At 43.1% G+C, this 20079-nt stretch overlaps 1 protein-coding gene across 1 annotated transcript in view; it reads right to left on the reverse strand.

Moving 5' to 3' along the window:
* Nucleotides 1-1035: 1035 nt before the first annotated feature.
* Nucleotides 1036-20079, reverse strand: part of TCERG1L (transcription elongation regulator 1 like) — a 417427-nt gene continuing 398383 nt past the window's right edge. The window contains exons 10-13 of the mRNA XM_082267390.1: nucleotides 15819-15948; nucleotides 11468-11557; nucleotides 4299-4417; nucleotides 1036-1965 (exon numbers count right to left, since the gene is read on the reverse strand). Of these exons, the coding sequence (XP_082123516.1) occupies nucleotides 1809-1965; nucleotides 4299-4417; nucleotides 11468-11557; nucleotides 15819-15948 (496 nt within the window). The 3' untranslated portion in view covers nucleotides 1036-1808. The remainder of the gene's footprint in view (nucleotides 1966-4298; nucleotides 4418-11467; nucleotides 11558-15818; nucleotides 15949-20079) is intronic.

The raw sequence follows: 20079 nt of genomic DNA on the forward strand, positions 1-20079 counted from the left end.
GGCAGTAGGTGGAAGTGCAGCATATGCATGAGCACAGTAGTTGAAAGAACTTCCAAAACATCAACAGAAGCAGGATCATAGGGATTTGCACAGGGGCATTGAAAGGAAGAGCAGAATCTGGTGGAAGAAGCAAAGAGGCAGTGGGAGGAGAAGCAGTAGAGGCATCAGAGCAGTAGAGGAAGCAGGCGGAGGGGAAGATTTAGTGGGAGGAGAACAGGGCAGTGAGTGTTAGTGCAGCAGAAGCAGGAGGAGCAGCAGAGGAAGCAGGAGAATGTGTAGCAGTAGAAGAAAGAGAACATTATCTGTAAGGAGAAGCAGCGGTGAGAGAAGTGCAAGGGGAGAGGGGGAGGAGCAATAGGTGTAAAAGAAGGAGGAGCAACTGAGGCAGGAGGGACAGCAGTCAGATGAAAGATGGGGCTAAAGATGGAGGAGAAAAAGGAGCATGAGTGGGAGAAATTCTAAGAGCAGGAGCCGAAGATTAAATAACATATACAGTATCTCACAAAAGTAAGTACACCCCTCACATTTTTGTAAATATTTTATTAGACATTAATGACTGTGTGTTGAGTTTTGAGGGTTAAAACAACACAGGAAAAGCCGCTCAGGTGCTGGTCGGATCCGCCATCCAGTAATCAAGCTTCCAAAGAGAAAAAGTGACCGCACTCAGAGGTGAATGAACTTGAAGTGTTTATTCCCATTCATATGAGTAAGCGACCTACAGAGTCGTGAAACGCGTTAACCGTGTCCATGTCTGTTCGATGCACCGTTGTCTTTTATGAATGGGAATAAACACTTCAAGTTCATTCACCTCTGAGTGCGGTCACTTTTTCTCTTTGGAAGCTTGAGTTTTGAGGGGACAGCAAATGTACACTGTTACACAACCTGTACACTCACTACTTTACATTGTCACAAAGTGTCATTTCTTCAGTGTTGTCACATGAAAAGATAGAATAAAATATTTACAAAAATGTGAGGGGTGTACTGACTTTTGTGAGATACTGTAATTATAATAAAATAAACTCTGAAGCCTGGACATGAGTTTTCTTAAAATTTTTATTGTTAAAAAAAAAAAAAGTTCAAATATTTTGTGTATACAAAGTGGATGAGAAAAATCCCATGCATACTGTAGGTATACAATAAAAAAAGTAACTTTACATTTTAATGGCTTTACAAAATAACTCAGTAACTTTGGTGAACAAGTTACGTGTTTTAAGTGTTTCAGAGCAAGTACAGAGTGACAGCTGTGTCTACGTCTTTGAGCTAATGACAGTTTAACATAGTCACACTTTCACAACAAGATTAATCATCATTTCATCACTCAGACAATGACATTATAACATCAATACAGCATTTTACCTGTCAAGAAATACAGTTTACATGGGTGTTAACCAGGAATGTGCTTTACAAAAATAAACACAAAATAATAAAAAATAAAGGGATTAACTTTTACAAAAAAAGTTGTTCTTACAGAATAACGTAATAGGCTTATAATGTCACTTTATTTTGACTTTATACATTGTGCATCATAACAGTAATTTGCATAATCAAAGCAACTAAATACATACAGTAACTTACATCATAATGGCGAATAGAGGGACACTGACCATGATGTTATAAAAATAGCTTCAATATGAAACATTATTTAGTGTAGAATTTCATTTCTATTTATTTTCAGAGATACCCTTTATAAAGTAGGCAGGTTAGGTCACCCGAAATGTACTGTCCGTTTGACATTTTCTCCATCTGATAAATGATAAAGAAAATACTTCCCTTTTGTCTGCAATGTACAGTGTTGTATAGCGGGCATTCTATCTCATTTTTCTTAGTCGCAGTCTATTTTCTTTGTCCCTTTTTTTCAGCAAATTTATAAACTGGTTGAAAAAATGTTCCTGGTCTTTCTTTTTCTGAACCACACGGAAACGCTGGTCTCTTCCATATTTCTCTGCAAATTCCTTAAAGGTGGTTCTAAAATAAACAAAAAAAAAAAAAAAACAGATTGATAAATAATTTACAGTAAGCCCAACTCATGAGGTCCACTGGGAAAGGCTGCAGTCTATGTGTGATGCTGGTCATGTACTCAATTACTTTAAAACTGAACTCCATGCAGATATATATCCATGTCTTTATGGACCTTGCTTTGTGCACTGGTGCGCAGTCATGTTGGAGCAGGAAGGGGCCATCCCCAAACTGTTCCCACAAAGTTGGCAGCATGAAATTGTCCAAAATGTCTTGGTATGCTGACGCCTTAAAAGTTCCCTTCACTGAAACTAAGGGGCCAAGCCCAACCCCTGAATAACAACCCCACACCATTACCCCCCCTCCACCAAATGATTTGGACCAATGCACAAAGCACAGATATTTATAGGTTCACCGCAAGTGGGAGCTCTTTAGGTTTTTCATGCCTTGGTTGACTTGATTTGAACTGTAAAGCCTCGTAGACACTATTGTTTTTTTTTCCGTTCAGCTCAGCGGGACTGAGGGAAAAAAAAACTGACAGTTTAGGAGGAGCCGCTGTACTAACTATCTGATGTTAGTACAGTAATCTCCCCTACACAAACATGTTATACTTACCTCCTCTGTGCAGATGGTTTTACACAGATTGGCCTAGATCCTCCTCTTCTCGGGTCCGTGTTGACTGCCCCTACAGCTAACAGCATGCTATGGGGGCACCCGAGCAGAGTCAAAGCTCCCTGTGTCCATTCAGTCACAGAGCCGCGACCCGGCCCTGCCCCCTCTCTCTCCTGATTGGCTAAATTATTTTGATTGACAGCAGTGGGATCCAATCAATCCATGCTGCTGTGTCAGCCAATGAGGAGGGGAGTCCCAGGCAGCTTAGACAACATCACTGGATAAATAAAGGCTCGGGAGGGTGGCTGCTGCACACAGAAGGTTTTTTTATCTTAATGCATAGAAAACCTTCTGCCTTTATATTCACTTTAACCACTTAAGCCCCGGAAGATTTTACCCCCATTCCGACCAGGGGGTATTTTGCGATTCGGCACTGCGTGACTTTAACGGACAATTGCGCGGTCGTGCGACGCTGTACCTAAACGAATTTGGCGTCCTTTTTTTCCCACAAACAGAGCTTTCTTTTGGTGTTTGATCACCTGTGCGATTTTTTGATCACGCGCTAAAAACAAAAAAAGAGCGTAAATTTTGCAAAAATAGCAATATTTTTCACATTTTTTTATATGAAATTCCCCAAAAAAAAATTTAAAAATCAAAATTTTTTTACTTTTTCGGCCAATTTGTTTTATGCTACCTATGTTTGGTAAAAAAAAAATCACAAAAAGCGTATTTTGATTGGTTTGCGCAAAAGTTATTGCGTTTACTAACAAAGGGAAAGATTTCTGTCATTTTTGTTGTTTTTTTTTTTAACGTGTAATGGCGGCGATCTGCGATTTTTTTTGCGGTACTGCGACATTGCGGCGGACAGATCGGACCCTTGACTGACATTTTTGACACTTTTGGGGTTACCAGTGACATTTCTACAGTAATCAGTGCTATATATATGCATTGTTACTGTAAAAATACACTGGTAGTGAAGGGGTTAACTTTATTTGGGAGGGAGGGGCTGTGTGTGTCCCTAGGGGCGTGCTTTCTACTGTGATTGGCTGGGGCTTGAGCTGTATGGACACTGATCAACGGATCTACATACTAGATCCGAGTGATCAGTAACCTAACAGCAAGGAGAATGACAGGTGGCTTGTTTACACAAGCTGCCTGACATTCTCCCTCTCCCCCGCCGATCGCCGAGTGACCGGCGGACATCGGGTCCGCTGGTCACACGCGCGGGGGGGTCTGTGACCACGCGGGAGCGGGAGCGCGCCTCCGGGGGCGCGCGCTCGCTCCCTAGACCCTCACAAGTTAGTGACGTAGCCCTACGTCACTTTGCCTGTGAGGGGCTGACTGCCGACGTAGATCGGCGTTAGGCAGTCGGCAAGTGGTTTTAAGGAAAAGCAGTAAAGTACAACACTACGCAACACAATCATTAGCACATAAATAATGGTCTAAGATTTCTTTTACACACTTATGTAAAAATAATGTTAAAAGATTATAGTCTTTTTAAAAACCTAAAGCCTAAGAAAATTCCCTAGAATAATATACATGTATTTAGCATTTTTATCTACCTGCTTCTTTCTTTTCTTTTTTTTTTTTTTCTACAGTGAAACCATTCCTCTACCTAGCAATAATTTAAAAATATGTTAAATAAAAATGGCATACAAGTAAAAGAACATAACTATTGTAAAGTTAGATGTCAGGAAAGCAATCCATTTGTTGAGTGCTGATTAGAATACCTTGGAGACAGCTTGGATTCTTCAAGAAGCTTTTTAAATTCTTCTTTGGCAAGCATTAATTTACTCCTTTTTTCTTTATATTCTTCCTTGATTCGAGTCTTTACAAACTGTTCAAAGACCTGAAAGTGAATCATACCATGAAATGAATATCCATCTTGTACTGGTTTGACCTAGGCAGAGTGAATTTTGATTGGTTCCTGCACTTCATACTAAGTACTAAATGGAAAACTATAACGATTTTCTTTTAGGTTTTTTACATCTTTAAATTGATGTTTTTTTTAACTGTTCTTGATTTGTACTTAAATCAGCTGTTGGTGTCTGCTTTTAAAACACAGTGCTCATTTATAATTTAAACCCATTCCGCCCCAATACCAGTTATTTTCAGCAGCACCTTAGAGCCCCTGAAATGCATTAACTTGACTTTTTGGCTTTTTATGATGAAATAAACATACTTGATCTATCACCTATTGGGGTGGTGCTCTTTCTTTTTCATACCCCTTGGATGATACTAGGAGGTACGAGGGCTACAGTATGGAACCTTTATTGCTCACAGGAATGTGTTAATGGTATTACAATGACATGTGGGTTTTTGAGTGCCACCCTTATAGCCCTGCCTCTCTAGGCAATGACTTGTGTTAGCTATGCAGCAAGGATAAATATTCTATATGGCATAGTGTTGCACCTCATCACCTCATTGACACATACATTAGGGCTCATGGGTGGATGGGTTTTGTCTATGAATGCTGGGTTTTGCATTTCAGTGTAGTGCTCCTCAAACACCTGAGAACAGGGGCACTGGGCCTTCTGGATATGATCAACTGTAGTACTTTTTCTTATCAATGTCCAATCTTGAAGGACCTTCCTCATCGGAAGGAATCCAAACTGAGCGTCCACAATGTAAGGTGGGGGGTAGGCAGGACTTACCTAGTGTTCCTTCCTGATTTGAGAAGTACTGCCTTGTCTGACCAGGAGTCAGGAAGACAGAGTACATGCAGTGCCACAACACCCCCTTTTTTTTTTTTGCACACACCTCTTGTGCTATTGTTGGCTTTTTGACCAAGACTGGGACAATTTTTGTTATCAATCTGCAAGGCTTAGCCATTGCACCTGTATTGGCACCTTTTTTTATTTTCTTTTATCTATTTTCTCTCCACCTGTGTGTCACCTGCATTTATTTATGTGTCTTTCTTCACTTGGATTGCAGTATGTAGGTATTTGGGACTACCTTGACGCCTAGGGGAAGCTAGTGTGGCCCTCTGATTCATTCTTCCTCTGCTTTGGGGCGTCTCTCTTCAGGAGAGCCCCTTGCCTAGTCCTCATTGGTTGGCTTCAGCTGATCATGAGGAGTGGGGTTCACTGGGCCTTTTGGTGAGGTAGACCTAAGTGTACCTTGTGCAATCAGGAGCCTGGCACCCCAGGGGATCAGGGAAGGATCCTTCCTCTTTGAGAGGGGACCATAGGACACACCCTATGTACACTCCACTTTTGTGTGTGCGCTGTGTGCTCACAAACACTTTTTTGGTTCCTTTTGGTGTTTTGTTTTTGTACACTGTGGTGCTGGTTAAAAAAAAAAAAAAAAAACCTGAGTGCAAGGGCTATGTTTTTGGAGAACTGAAGTCCGTAAGAAGTCTCCACTGGCACCGTCTTTGGGACTACCCTGAAGTCTAGGGGGAGCTAGTGTGGCCCTCTGATTCATTCTTCCTCTGCTTTGGGGCGTCTCTCTTCAGGAGAGCCCCTTGCCTAGTCCTCATTGGTTGGCTTCAGCTGATCATGAGGAGTGGGGTTCACTGGGCCTTTTGGTGAGATAGACCTAAGTGTACCTTGTGCCATCAGGAGCCTGGCACCCAGGGGATCAGGGAAGGGTCCTTCCTCTTTGAGAGGGGACCATAGGACACACCCTATGTACACTCCACTTTTGTGTGTGTGTTCTGTGTGCTCACAAACACTTTTTTGGTTCATTTTGGTGTTTTGTTTTTGTACACTGTGGCGCTGGTTAAAAAAAAAAAAAACCTGAGTGCAAGGGCTACGTTTTTGGAGAACTGAAGTCTGTAAGAAGTCTCCACTGGCACCGTCTTTGGGACTACCCTGAAGTCTAGGGGGAGCTAGTGTGGCCCTCTGATTCATTCTTCCTCTGCTTTGGGGCGTCTCTCTTCAGGAGAGCCCCTTGCCTAGTCCTCATTGGTTGGCTTCAGCTGATCATGAGGAGTGGGGTTCACTGGGCCTTTTGGTGAGATAGACCTAAGTGTACCTTGTGCCATCAGGAGCCTGGCACCCAGGGGATCAGGGAAGGGTCCTTCCTCTTTGAGAGGGGACCATAGGACACACCCTATGTACACTCCACTTTTGTGTGTGTGTTCTGTGTGCTCACAAACACTTTTTTGGTTCATTTTGGTGTTTTGTTTTTGTACACTGTGGCGCTGGTTAAAAAAAAAAAAAACCTGAGTGCAAGGGCTACGTTTTTGGAGAACTGAAGTCTGTAAGAAGTCTCCACTGGCACCGTCTTTGGGACTACCCTGAAGTCTAGGGGGAGCTAGTGTGGCCCTCTGATTCATTCTTCCTCTGCTTTGGGGCGTCTCTCTTCAGGAGAGCCCCTTGCCTAGTCCTCATTGGTTGGCTTCAGCTGATCATGAGGAGTGGGGTTCACTGGGCCTTTTGGTGAGGTAGACCTAAGTGTACCTTGTGCCATCAGGAGCCTGGCACCCAGGGGATCAGGGAAGGGTCCTTCCTCTTTGAGAGGGGACCATAGGACACACCCTATGTACACTCCACTTTTGTGTGTGTGTTCTGTGTGCTCACAAACACTTTTTTGGTTCATTTTGGTGTTTTGTTTTTGTACACTGTGGCGCTGGTTAAAAAAATAAAAAACCTGAGTGCAAGGGCTACGTTTTTGGAGAACTGAAGTCTGTAAGAAGTCTCCACTGGCACCATCTTTGGGACTACCCTGAAGTCTAGGGGGAGCTAGTGTGGCCCTCTGATTCATTCTTCCTCTGCTTTGGGGCGTCTCTCTTCAGGAGAGCCCCTTGCCTAGTCCTCATTGGTTGGCTTCAGCTGATCATGAGGAGTGGGGTTCACTGGGCCTTTTGGTGAGGTAGACCTAAGTGTACCTTGTGCCATCAGGAGCCTGGCACCCAGGGGATCAGGAAAGGGTCCTTCCTCTTTGAGAGGGGACCATAGGACACACCCTATGTACACTCCACTTTTGTGTGTGTGTTCTGTGTGCTCACAAACACTTTTTTGGTTCATTTTGGTGTTTTGTTTTTGTACACTGTGGCGCTGGTTAAAAAAAAAAAAAACCTGAGTGCAAGGGCTACGTTTTTGGAGAACTGAAGTCTGTAAGAAGTCTCCACTGGCACCGTCTTTGGGACTACCCTGAAGTCTAGGGGGAGCTAGTGTGGCCCTCTCATTCATTCTTCCTCTGCTTTGGGGCGTCTCTCTTCAGGAGAGCCCCTTGCCTAGTCCTCATTGGTTGGCTTCAGCTGATCATGAGGAGTGGGGTTTACTGGGCCTTTTGGTGAGGTAGACCTAAGTGTACCTTGTGCCATCAGGAGCCTGGCACCCAGGGGATCAGGGAAGGGTCCTTCCTCTTTGAGAGGGGACCATAGGACACACCCTATGTACACTCCACTTTTGTGTGCGTGTTCTGTGTGCTCACAAACACTTTTTTGGTTCATTTTGGTGTTTTGTTTTTGTACACTGTGGCGCTGGTTAAAAAAAAAAAAACCTGAGTGCAAGGGCTACGTTTTTGGAGAACTGAAGTCTGTAAGAAGTCTCCACTGGCACCATCTTTGGGACTACCCTGAAGTCTAGGGGGAGCTAGTGTGGCCCTCTGATTCATTCTTCCTCTGCTTTGGGGCGTCTCTCTTCAGGAGAGCCCCTTGCCTAGTCCTCATTGGTTGGCTTCAGCTGATCATGAGGAGTGGGGTTCACTGGGCCTTTTGGTGAGGTAGACCTAAGTGTACCTTGTGCCATCAGGAGCCTGGCACCCAGGGGATCAGGGAAGGGTCCTTCCTCTTTGAGAGGGGACCATAGGACACACCCTATGTACACTCCACTTTTGTGTGTGTGTTCTGTGTGCTCACAAACACTTTTTTGGTTCATTTTGGTGTTTTGTTTTTGTACACTGTGGCGCTGGTTAAAAAAATAAAAAACCTGAGTGCAAGGGCTACGTTTTTGGAGAACTGAAGTCTGTAAGAAGTCTCCACTGGCACCATCTTTGGGACTACCCTGAAGTCTAGGGGAAGCTAGTGTGGCCCTCTGATTCATTCTTCCTCTGCTTTGGGGCGTCTCTCTTCAGGAGAGCCCCTTGCCTAGTCCTCATTGGTTGGCTTCAGCTGATCATGAGGAGTGGGGTTCACTGGGCCTTTTGGTGAGGTAGACCTAAGTGTACCTTGTGCCATCAGGAGCCTGGCACCCAGGGGATCAGGAAAGGGTCCTTCCTCTTTGAGAGGGGACCATAGGACACACCCTATGTACACTCCACTTTTGTGTGTGTGTTCTGTGTGCTCACAAACACTTTTTTGGTTCATTTTGGTGTTTTGTTTTTGTACACTGTGGCGCTGGTTAAAAAAAAAAAACCTGAGTGCAAGGGCTACGTTTTTGGAGAACTGAAGTCTGTAAGAAGTCTCCACTGGCACCGTCTTTGGGACTACCCTGAAGTCTAGGGGGAGCTAGTGTGGCCCTCTGATTCATTCTTCCTCTGCTTTGGGGCGTCTCTCTTCAGGAGAGCCCCTTGCCTAGTCCTCATTGGTTGGCTTCAGCTGATCATGAGGAGTGGGGTTCACTGGGCCTTTTGGTGAGGTAGACCTAAGTGTACCTTGTGCAATCAGGAGCCTGGCACCCCAGGGGATCAGGGAAGGATCCTTCCTCTTTGAGAGGGGACCATAGGACACACCCTATGTACACTCCACTTTTGTGTGTGCGCTGTGTGCTCACAAACACTTTTTTGGTTCCTTTTGGTGTTTTGTTTTTGTACACTGTGGTGCTGGTTAAAAAAAAAAAAAAAACCTGAGTGCAAGGGCTATGTTTTTGGAGAACTGAAGTCCGTAAGAAGTCTCCACTGGCACCGTCTTTGGGACTACCCTGAAGTCTAGGGGGAGCTAGTGTGGCCCTCTGATTCATTCTTCCTCTGCTTTGGGGCGTCTCTCTTCAGGAGAGCCCCTTGTCTAGTCCTCATTGGTTTGCTTCAGCTGATCATGAGGAGTGGGGTTCACTGGGCCTTTTGGTGAGGTAGACCTAAGTGTACCTTGTGCCATCAGGAGCCTGGCACCCAGGGGATCAGGGAAGGGTCCTTCCTCTTTGAGAGGGGACCATAGGACACACCCTATGTACACTCCACTTTTGTGTGCGTGTTCTGTGTGCTCACAAACACTTTTTTGGTTCATTTTGGTGTTTTGTTTTTGAACACTGTGGCGCTGGTTAAAAAAAAAAAAACCTGAGTGCAAGGGCTACGTTTTTGGAGAACTGAAGTCTGTAAGAAGTCTCCACTGGCACCGTCTTTGGGACTACCCTGAAGTCTAGGGGGAGCTAGTGTGGCCCTCTGATTCATTCTTCCTCTGCTTTGGGGCGTCTCTCTTCAGGAGAGCCCCTTGCCTAGTCCTCATTGGTTGGCTTCAGCTGATCATGAGGAGTGGGGTTCACTGGGCCTTTTGGTGAGGTAGACCTAAGTGTACCTTGTGCCATCAGGAGCCTGGCACCCAGGGGATCAGGGAAGGGTCCTTCCTCTTTGAGAGGGGACCATAGAACACACCCTATGTACACTCCACTTTTGTGTGTTTGTTCTGTGTGCTCACAAACACTTTTTTGGTTCATTTTGGTGTTTTGTTTTTGTACACTGTGGCGCTGGTTAAAAAAATAAAAAACCTGAGTGCAAGGGCTACTTTTTTGGAGAACTGAAGTCTGTAAGAAGTCTCCACTGGCACCGTCTTTGGGACTACCCTGAAGTCTAGGGGGAGCTAGTGTGGCCATCTGATTCATTCTTCCTCTGCTTTGGGGCATCTCTCTTCAGGAGAGCCCCTTGCCTAGTCCTCATTGGTTGGCTTCAGCTGATCATGAGGAGTGGGGTTCACTGGGCCTTTTGGTGAGGTAGACCTAAGTGTACCTTGTGCCATCAGGAGCCTGGCACCCAGGGGATCAGGAAAGGGTCCTTCCTCTTTGAGAGGGGACCATAGGACACACCCTATGTACACTCCACTTTTGTGTGTGTGTTCTGTGTGCTCACAAACACTTTTTTGGTTCATTTTGGTGTTTTGTTTTTGTACACTGTGGCGCTGGTTAAAAAAAAAAAAAAACCTGAGTGCAAGGGCTACGTTTTTGGAGAACTGAAGTCTGTAAGAAGTCTCCACTGGCACCGTCTTTGGGACTACCCTGAAGTCTAGGGGGAGCTAGTGTGGCCCTCTCATTCATTCTTCCTCTGCTTTGGGGCGTCTCTCTTCAGGAGAGCCCCTTGCCTAGTCCTCATTGGTTGGCTTCAGCTGATCATGAGGAGTGGGGTTCACTGGGCCTTTTGGTGAGGTAGACCTAAGTGTACCTTGTGCCATCAGGAGCCTGGCACCCAGGGGATCAGGAAAGGGTCCTTCCTTTTTGAGAGGGGACCATAGGACACACCCTATGTACACTCCACTTTTGTGTGTGTGTTCTGTGTGCTCACAAACACTTTTTTGGTTCATTTTGGTGTTTTGTTTTTGTACACTGTGGCGCTGGTTAAAAAAAAAAAAAAAAAAACCTGAGTGCAAGGGCTACGTTTTGGGAGAACTGAAGACTGTAAGAAGTCTCCACTCGCACCATGAAGAAGGGGGAGGAGGGCAGGTCCCTGACTTTCTCAGTATTGATAGCCTGCAGCTTTACAAAAAAATGAATGGCAGACCCTTCAACATTGCCACTCCAGTAGGCATAAAACTCTTCTTTTCTGATTACACTTACCAGGGCCTAGTCATTAAAAAGTCTGCTCAAATGTTATCTGATTTGTAGAGATAATAGGGAGCAGAGGTTGGTACCTACTGGAAGAGTAATACTGGAGTCAGCAATGGCAGCACCCCTATTTCTGTCACAACAAGTTCTCTTTAAAGCTGCACATTATATAGAACTATAGTGCTAGCAAATAGTTGATATTCTTTTAAAAAATGTTTAAATACATAAAATCTAAATATATGTGTAATGCTATGAGAACACACCTGTTTCCGTTCCTCGGAGTTTAGCAAGAGATACCGAGGATCAAACACGATTTTATGAAGCTCTTTTTCCCATGTGGAGAATGCAGACACCTGTGGAGCATTGCCAACAGTTAGAATGCTTGAAACCCCCTATTCTCATAACAAGAATGTACAAATTTCATCCTGCTATTATTTTTCAACACTTTCATGAAGTTGAAAACGATCTAATTAAAACATTCCTTGCTGAGGATCCCTTTGAGTTTCTTATATGACTTTGTTATAGAAACATAAATATTTTAGAACAAAGCAATAAGACAGCATTCTGAACCATTTTCAAGACTGTTCTGTGTAAAGAAAACCTAAATGCTTATTTTGTCAACTTAAAGGGATCATCCACATTTACTGACACAGTAGGAGACCACTTTAACCTGGGAGCCATTCAGTTTGGTGTCCTGAGGTCCTCAGGGCTAGTTCTTGTTTGCATCTGTTTACCAAAACACTATGTACTTGAAAAATAGCCTTAAGGAGTATTTCAGAGCAAAAAAAAAAAGAAAATAAATTAAGCTTATGAAGTTCCTCTCTGCAATACATGCACATTTTCCTATATGTTTTTTTCCCTTTAACAGTCCTGAAAGCACAGAAAAGCACAGAAAAACATTGATCTATCAAAAATGCACTCTAAAAGCATCTAATTTGCGGTGTAGGCTGACAACGCACAGCATTTTTGTGGACTGAGTGGTGTAAGCCCTGCCCAGTTGTCTTTTAATAAACTATTCACCCCTCATACAAAGACATAAACCTAGTACACACCACTTTTTTCTTATTTTTTTGTTCAACCAAGTGGATTGAACTGAAAAAAAAAAACCAGACAGCTCAGATTGGAGCCGCTGTACTAACAATCCAATGTTAGTACAGTGATCTCCCTGCTGAGCTATTGTGTTCTGACAGGGGGAGTCCCCCCCCCACCCCGTTCACCAGAACACTCTGAATTTTATTGTATATTAGGCTTTAGGGGTTGATTTACTAAAACTTGAGATTGCAAAATCTGGTGCAGCTATGCATGGTAGCCAATCAGCTTCTAACTCCAGCTTGTTTAACCACTTGCCTACTGTGCACTTAAACACCCTTCCCATCCAGGCCAATTTTCAGCTTTCAGCGCTGTCACACTTTGACTGACAATTGCGCGGTCATGCTACACTGTACCCATTTGAAATTTTTATAATTTTTTTCACACAAATAGAGCTTTCTTTTGGTGGTATTTAATCATCTCTGGGTTTTTTATTTTTTACAAAAAAAAAGAATAAAGACAGAAAATTTTGAAAAAAAAAAAGTTTTTCTTATTTTCTGTGAGTAAATTTTGAAAATAAATTTTTCTCCTTCACTGAAGGGCGCTGATGAGGCGGCACTGATGGGCACTGATAGGCTGCACTGATGGGCACTGATGAGGTGGCACTTATGGGCACTGATGAGGTGGCACTTATGGGCACTGATGAGGAGGTACTAATATGCGGCAATGATGAGCACTGATAGGCGGCATTGATAGGTGGCACTGATAGGCGGCACTGATAGGTGGCACTGATGAGCACTGATAGGCGGCACTGCTGGGCACTAAGAGGTGGCACTGCTGGGCACTGAGGTGGCACTGCTGGGCACTGAGAGGCGGCACTGGCGGGCGGCACTGATGGGCACTGAGAGGCGGCACTGATGGGCACTGGCGGATGGCACTGATGGACACTGACGGGTGGCACTGATGAGCACTGATGGGCAGCACCATCAGTGCCCACACTCAGTGCCCATAGTGCTGCCAGTCAGTGCTTATCAGTGCCTAGATGAGCAGGCACTGATGGGCACTGACTGGCAGCACTATGGGCACTGATTGTGGGCATTGATGGGGGACACTGATGGCGGGCACTGTGGGCACTGATGGGGGGGCACTGTGTATGTTTTTTACCTTTTAGTAATCAGGGCACTGGTGATCAGTGCCCTGATTACATGTCTCTTTGTCCCTGGCGCTGTGCAGCTCTCCCTCCTTCCTCACACTGCAGGCTCCGTGTGAGGAAGGAGCGCCGGCGATGAGAGATGATCTCATATGTTTACATATGAGATCATCTCTCATTGGATGATCCGATCACGTGGTGAATGGCCGCTGTGATTGGCCATTCACCACGATCTGTGATGGGCCGTGTCCAAGGGACACGGCCGACACAGATTCTCCCCGCTGCGCGCTCGCGGGAGCGCGCGGGGGGCGTGTCACTGGGAGGCCGTTTAAAAACGGCCTCCCGAAAATTCGAGTCCGCGCTGCAGCCGTATATAGGCTGTAGCACGGATGGGAACTAGTTAACCACTTAACGACCGCCCACCGCAGATTTACTGCGGCAGGCAGCTGCTCCTGGGCAAACCGACGTAGTACTACGTCGCTCACTCAGGAGACTCTAGGGAGCAAGCGCGCCAGGGAGTCAGTGCATGTGACCGGCGGCTCTGATGGCCGCCGGCCACTCGCGTTCTCCCACAGCTGAGAGAGAAGGACAGACGGCTGATGTAAACACAACCATCTGTCATTCTCCCTGAAGTGATCACAGAGGCTATGATCCTGCTATATAGGATCGCATGTCTCTGTGATGACTTCACAAGCCACGCCCCCTGACAGTTAAAATTACACCCCTAGGGACACAGTTAACCCCTTGATTACCCCTACTGTTAACCCCTTCTCTGCCAGTGTAATTTTTACAGTAACAGTGCATATTTTTAGCACTGATTACTGTAGTAATGTCACAGGTACCCCCAAAAGTGTCAAAAATGTCAGTTAGGGGTCAGATCTGTCCATCGCAATGTCACAGTCCTGCAAAAAAATCGCAGATCGCCGTCATTACTAGTAAAAAAAACAATAAAAATGACATAAATCTTTCCCGTAGTTAGTAAACGTAATAACTTTTGTGCAAACCAATCAAAATACGCTTATTGTGATTTTTTTTAACCAAAAATATATAGCGAAAATAAATTGGCCTAAAATGTTACAAAATTTTGATTTTTAAATTTTTTTTGAGAATTTCATATAAAAGAATGGGAAAAATATTGTTATTTTTTTCAAAATTGTCACTATTTTTTTGTTTCTAGCGCAAAAAATAAAAATTGCACAGGTGATCAAAAACCACCAAAAGAAAGTTCTATTTGTGGGGAAAAAAAAGACGTCAATTTTATTTGGGTAAAGCATCGCACGTCCGCGCAATTGTCCGTTAAAGTCATGCAGTGCCGAATCGCAAAATAGGGCCTGGTCATTGAGCAGCCAAATCCTCTGGTCTTAGCCCCGGTTCACACTACTGCGTGTGCGGGGTTCGCATGTCATGTTGGAGCGCACTGCTCCAACATGACATGCGATCAGCTGTGCGGTGCGAGTTTAGCCATACAGTTTGTATGGCTAAATTCGCATCGCACCCGCAGCAAACACGCACAGGAGGCATTTTTGCTGCCGCATCAGGATCGGATCGCACAGCAGTTCACACTTGTGCGATCCGATCCTGTGCGAACTGCACGATCGCACTGCGATATGCGATCAAACTGGGGGTGTCGTTAAGATTACATTGACACCCCCAGCGGATCGCATATGGCAGTGTGAACTGCCGGGGGTGCGTGTGCGATGCGGGAACAGGCTGCGAATTCGCAGCCTTCCCGCATCGCATCAGTGTGAACCGAGCCTTAAAGTGGTTAAGTAAGCTTTAGCAATACAATCTGGAAGCTGGTTGGTTTCTATGCAGAGCTACACCATATTTTGCACCTGTTTTAGTAAATCAACCCCTTATTGTTCTGTAGTCCCAAAAAGGGAACTAATGGAATGTTGATAGGACACCTCAGAGCTCTGAATTTTTAGGATCAACAGGTTTTTGTTTGCACTTATTTATAATTAACAAACCAAAAGGGAGTAAATAAGAGAAGTTTATTAATAGGGTTTACATACAATTTAAAGATTGAAGTATAACCCCTCCTTTTGTACTGGTGACCACTGCCACCAAGATTGAAAGTGAGGTGAAATCGAAAATAATAGAGTTATCTACAGGGGAAATCTTCGAATGAGGACAATGGGAATTAATCCAATTAGAATTCCCATCACATTGGGAGAATTCCTTTAACTTCCTGTTGTATGTCTGGGACAGGAAGTAAAGGGAAATTTTCCCACATTAAAAAAACATGAACTGGTAGGGGTTTAAACTCTTCCCCACTCCACCCAAAACTAAAAAAAAGGTTTTGGCTATACATACACATTAATTATCACAAAGCTGCATTATACCGTATGCCTAAAATTCAGCTTTAAACCTGTAATATTTCATTAAGATGACCATTGTGGTGTGGCCATAAATGATGTCCCTGGCTCTCTTACCCCTCTTTCTAGAAGCATGTTCCTGAAGCATGTCATCCTTTCATCTAAAGATGGGACTGCTTTAGGAGATGGAGGCTGCTCACTTCCCTCCTCAGTGTTGACTTGCTCAGTTGTATTAGAATCGTCAGTCCTAAAAAAAAAAAAAAAGTTTCACCAGGTTTTTTGTATAGTATAGGTATAACAATGGCATGAGGACAAAGCAATACAAATTCTAGAAAACAGTTTAAAGATATTGTGTTGCTAGACTCATCTCAAGAAAAAAATTCTACATAAGATTACAGGCGGTCCCCGGGTTACAAACATCCGACTTACAAACGACTCCTACTTACAAACGGAAGGAGACAGCAGGAAGTGAGAGGAAATCTACCTCTAGGAAGATCAGTGCAATCATGTTATGCTTTGTACCAATATGCTGATAAATATGTATTATAACGAATAAGCTGTCTTTATCATGATTACTATCATTACTGCATTGCATGTCATGTGTCTTTTACATGAATTAAATTTGATGTTTTTTATATATTATGTTTATTGTGTTCTGATCCTATATATAGACATATTATCATACATAGGACATTACCCATTTATCCAATTCCCTTGGATTGCACCCGCGGTTTCATTTAAAGTCCCAAACTTCCCCTTGTTTTTATTCAAAATACCTCAAGGAAGGGAAATTCACTCCTGTAAGAGTTTTCATGGGAAATATGTGTCTCCACTGAAGCTTTATCACCAATCCTTGTTTCCACAACAACCCACAATTTTCAAAATCCAATTGTCATAGGGACAAAAAGTTAGGTTAAATCTTCTGAACAGGGATACAGATAGCAAAACAAACATTACAGGGGTGGTCACCCTTCCCTTTGCTATCCAAAAAACTTACAAATTATTTTTTTTGTCTTGAGATAGACTTAAAAAATGTACCTGTTCTGACATACAAACAAATTCAACTTAAGAACAAACCTACAGTCCCTATCTTGTTTGAAACCTGGGGATCACCTGTATACTGTACGTGAATTTAACATGTTTTATGCATGGTATTTATCTCTAAAAGCCTCCCTTATTCAGATATCAACTGCTACTAGGCACCAACATCTCAGGTCTTTTACCAACAGCTACATAAAAGGTTATGTTGGGAATTGAAGTGGGGGGTGGAGGAGTTGTACCATCACAGACAGGACTTAGACACTCTTAGAAGAGGACATGGCTATGGCATACAAGGGGGGAGTGGGCTGTGCTATGGAAATGACTGCATGTACAAAAAACAAAGAAAACAGGGCAGGATTTCTTTCAAACGTGCAACCTCTCAAGGAGTGACACAAACACATATACTGTATACACTCTGATAAAAGCACATATTTGTTCACATAAATGTCTATACTGGCCCCTTCAGGAATTTCCTTTCTATTAGGGAGGAATATATTGGTCTCTCCCCCTCTCTGATTGTATCAAGCCTTCTTGGTTGCGTTTTAATGTTAAATGTAAGTCCTTATAGGTTTTTTGATTGAGGTTTTTATATGACCATTGAGGCTATACATATATATTTAATATAATACTATTATTTAATCTAACAGCACCTTCCCCCTCCTGATGAAACTAAATGTGAAACGCGTAGTTAACACCACTTCCATTTTCAACATCATTATTATCATTATGAAAACGACATGCAGATACCATCACTATGGCGCATAGATGTAATTATGTATTTGCGGTTGTACTGATCTATGTGTTTATCCTATATGGGCAGGTCATATGAGATGCAGAAATATATTATTGCTGCATCAATGTTGATCTGCAACTCTATATCTTTCTATATTTGGGGTTTGATTTTATATTAGATAGAAATGTATGTGAATACATACAGTATCTCACAAAAGTAAATACACCCCTCACATTTTTTGTAAATTTTTATTGTATCTTTTCATGTGACAACACTGAAGAAATGACACTTTGCTACAATGTAAAGTAGTGAGTGTACAGCTTGTATAACAGTGTAAATTTGTTGTCCCCTCAAAATAACTCAACACACAGCCATTAATGTCTAAACTGCAAGCAATAAAAGTGAATACACCTCTAAGCGAAAATGTCCAAATTGGGCCCAAAGTGTCAATATTTTGTGTGGCAACCATTATTTTCCTGCACTACCTTAACTCTCTTGGGCATGGAGTTCACCAAAGCTTCACAGGTTGCCACTGGAGTCCTCTTGCAATCCTCCATGGCGACATCACAGAAGTGGCGGATGTTAAAGACCTTGTGCTCCTCCTCCTTCCGCTTGAGGATGATCCACAGATGCTCAATAGGGTTTAGGTCTGGAGACTTGCTTGGCCAGTCCATCACCTTTAATCTCAGCTTCTTTAGCAAGGCAGTGGTCTTCTTGGAGGTGTTTTTGGGGTCATTATCATGTTGGAATACTGCCCTGCAGCCCAGTCTCCAAAGGGAGGGGACACAATAAATGTTGGCATTCATGGTTCCCACAATGAACTGTAGCTTCCTTGTGTCGGCAGCTTTCATGTAGCCCCAGACTATGATACTCCCACCACCATGCTTGACTGAAAGCAAGACACACTTGTCTTTGTACTCCTTACCTGGTTGCCACCACACACGCTTGACACCGTCTGAACCAAATAAGTATATCTTGGTCTCATCAGACCACAGGACATGGTTCCAGTAATCCATGTCCTTAGTCTGCTTGTCTTAAGCAAACTGTTTGTGGACTTTCTTGTGCATCATCTTTAGAAGAGGCTTCCTTCTGGGATGACAGCAATGCAGACCAATTTGATTTGTGTGCAGCGTATAGTCTGAGCACTGAAAGGCTGATCCCCTATCCCTTCAATCTCTGCAGCAATGCTGGCAGGACTCATACATCTATTTTCCAAAGACAACCTCTGGATATGACGCTGAGCACCTGCACTCAACTCCTTTGGTCCACCATGGCAAGGCCTGTTATGAGTAGAACCTGACCTGTTAAACCGCTGTATGGTCTTGGCCACCATGGTGCAGCTCAGTTTCAAGGTCTTGGCAATCTTCTTATAACCTAGACCATCTATATGTAGAGCAACAATTCTTTTTTTCAGATCCTCAGAGAGTTCTTTGCCATGAGGGGCCATGTTGAACTTCCAGTGACCAATATGAGAGAGCGAGAGCAATAACACCAAATTTAACACACCTGCTCCCCATTCACACCTGAGACCTTGTAACACTAACAAGTCACATGACACTGGGGAAGGAAAACGGCTAATTGGGCCAAATTTGGACATTTTCACTTAGGGGTGTACTCACTTTTGTTGCCAGCAATTTAGAAAGTAATGGCTGTGTGTTGAGTTATTCTGAGGGAACAGCAAATTTACACTGTTATACAAGCTGTACACTCACTACTTTACATTGTAGCAAGGTGTCATTTCTTCAGTGTTGTCACATGAAAAGATATAATAAAATATTTACAAAAATGTGAGGGGTGTACTCACTTTTGTGAGATACTGTATACACTCAATTGTTTCTCCTTTAATTTCTATTTTAAAATGAATGAATTGTTTTACAAGGAAAGGGCTCACATATACTATAAGAAAATGTGAGAAGTGTACTTACTTTCGTGAGATACTGTAAGTATTTATTCTAGCAATACATAAACATATATTTAATTGTCAATAATTGCTTTGTTTCCCCCTTCACTTTATACATTGCTTTAGGAAAAAACCTTCCCATGCATAAAGGCATTTATTTTGATGGACATCTAATAATACCTGGCAAACAGTATATATTGAGGTCAACAGTACAGTGTGTTGCCATGTGCGTTTTGGTGACATTCAAAATGAGCTGCATTGCAATGTACTGTGAAAATTGTAGCAATGTGCATTTTAATGCGGGTTTCCACATTTCAAGCATCCGAATGTGCTCTGGTACTGATATGTATGACACTCATTTTGTGCTTGCAAATATTACTGAACCATCACTATTTTTAACATATTTGGTTCAGATAATCTCCTGTAACTGTTGAAAATTGATATATTATTATTATTTATTAATATTAATCTTACCTCAATCAGATTTAAATGTAAGAGGGTGATTAATTGGCTGTCTTTAATTATTGTTCCTTTTAAACACAATGCCCCATTTTTTAAATGTGTAAAATTTGGCAATATGGTATATTTACAAAGAGAACGCATTTTAGTCGTTATAGTCAAGTTTTTTTTTTTTTTTTAAGTAAATTTTGATGAAAGAAATAAAATAAAAAATAGAAGATCAGATAGACAGACAGACAGACAGA

Source organism: Pelophylax lessonae, assembly GCF_965119305.1.
Source record: "Pelophylax lessonae genome assembly, chromosome: 9".
Taxonomy (NCBI): domain Eukaryota; kingdom Metazoa; phylum Chordata; class Amphibia; order Anura; family Ranidae; genus Pelophylax; species Pelophylax lessonae.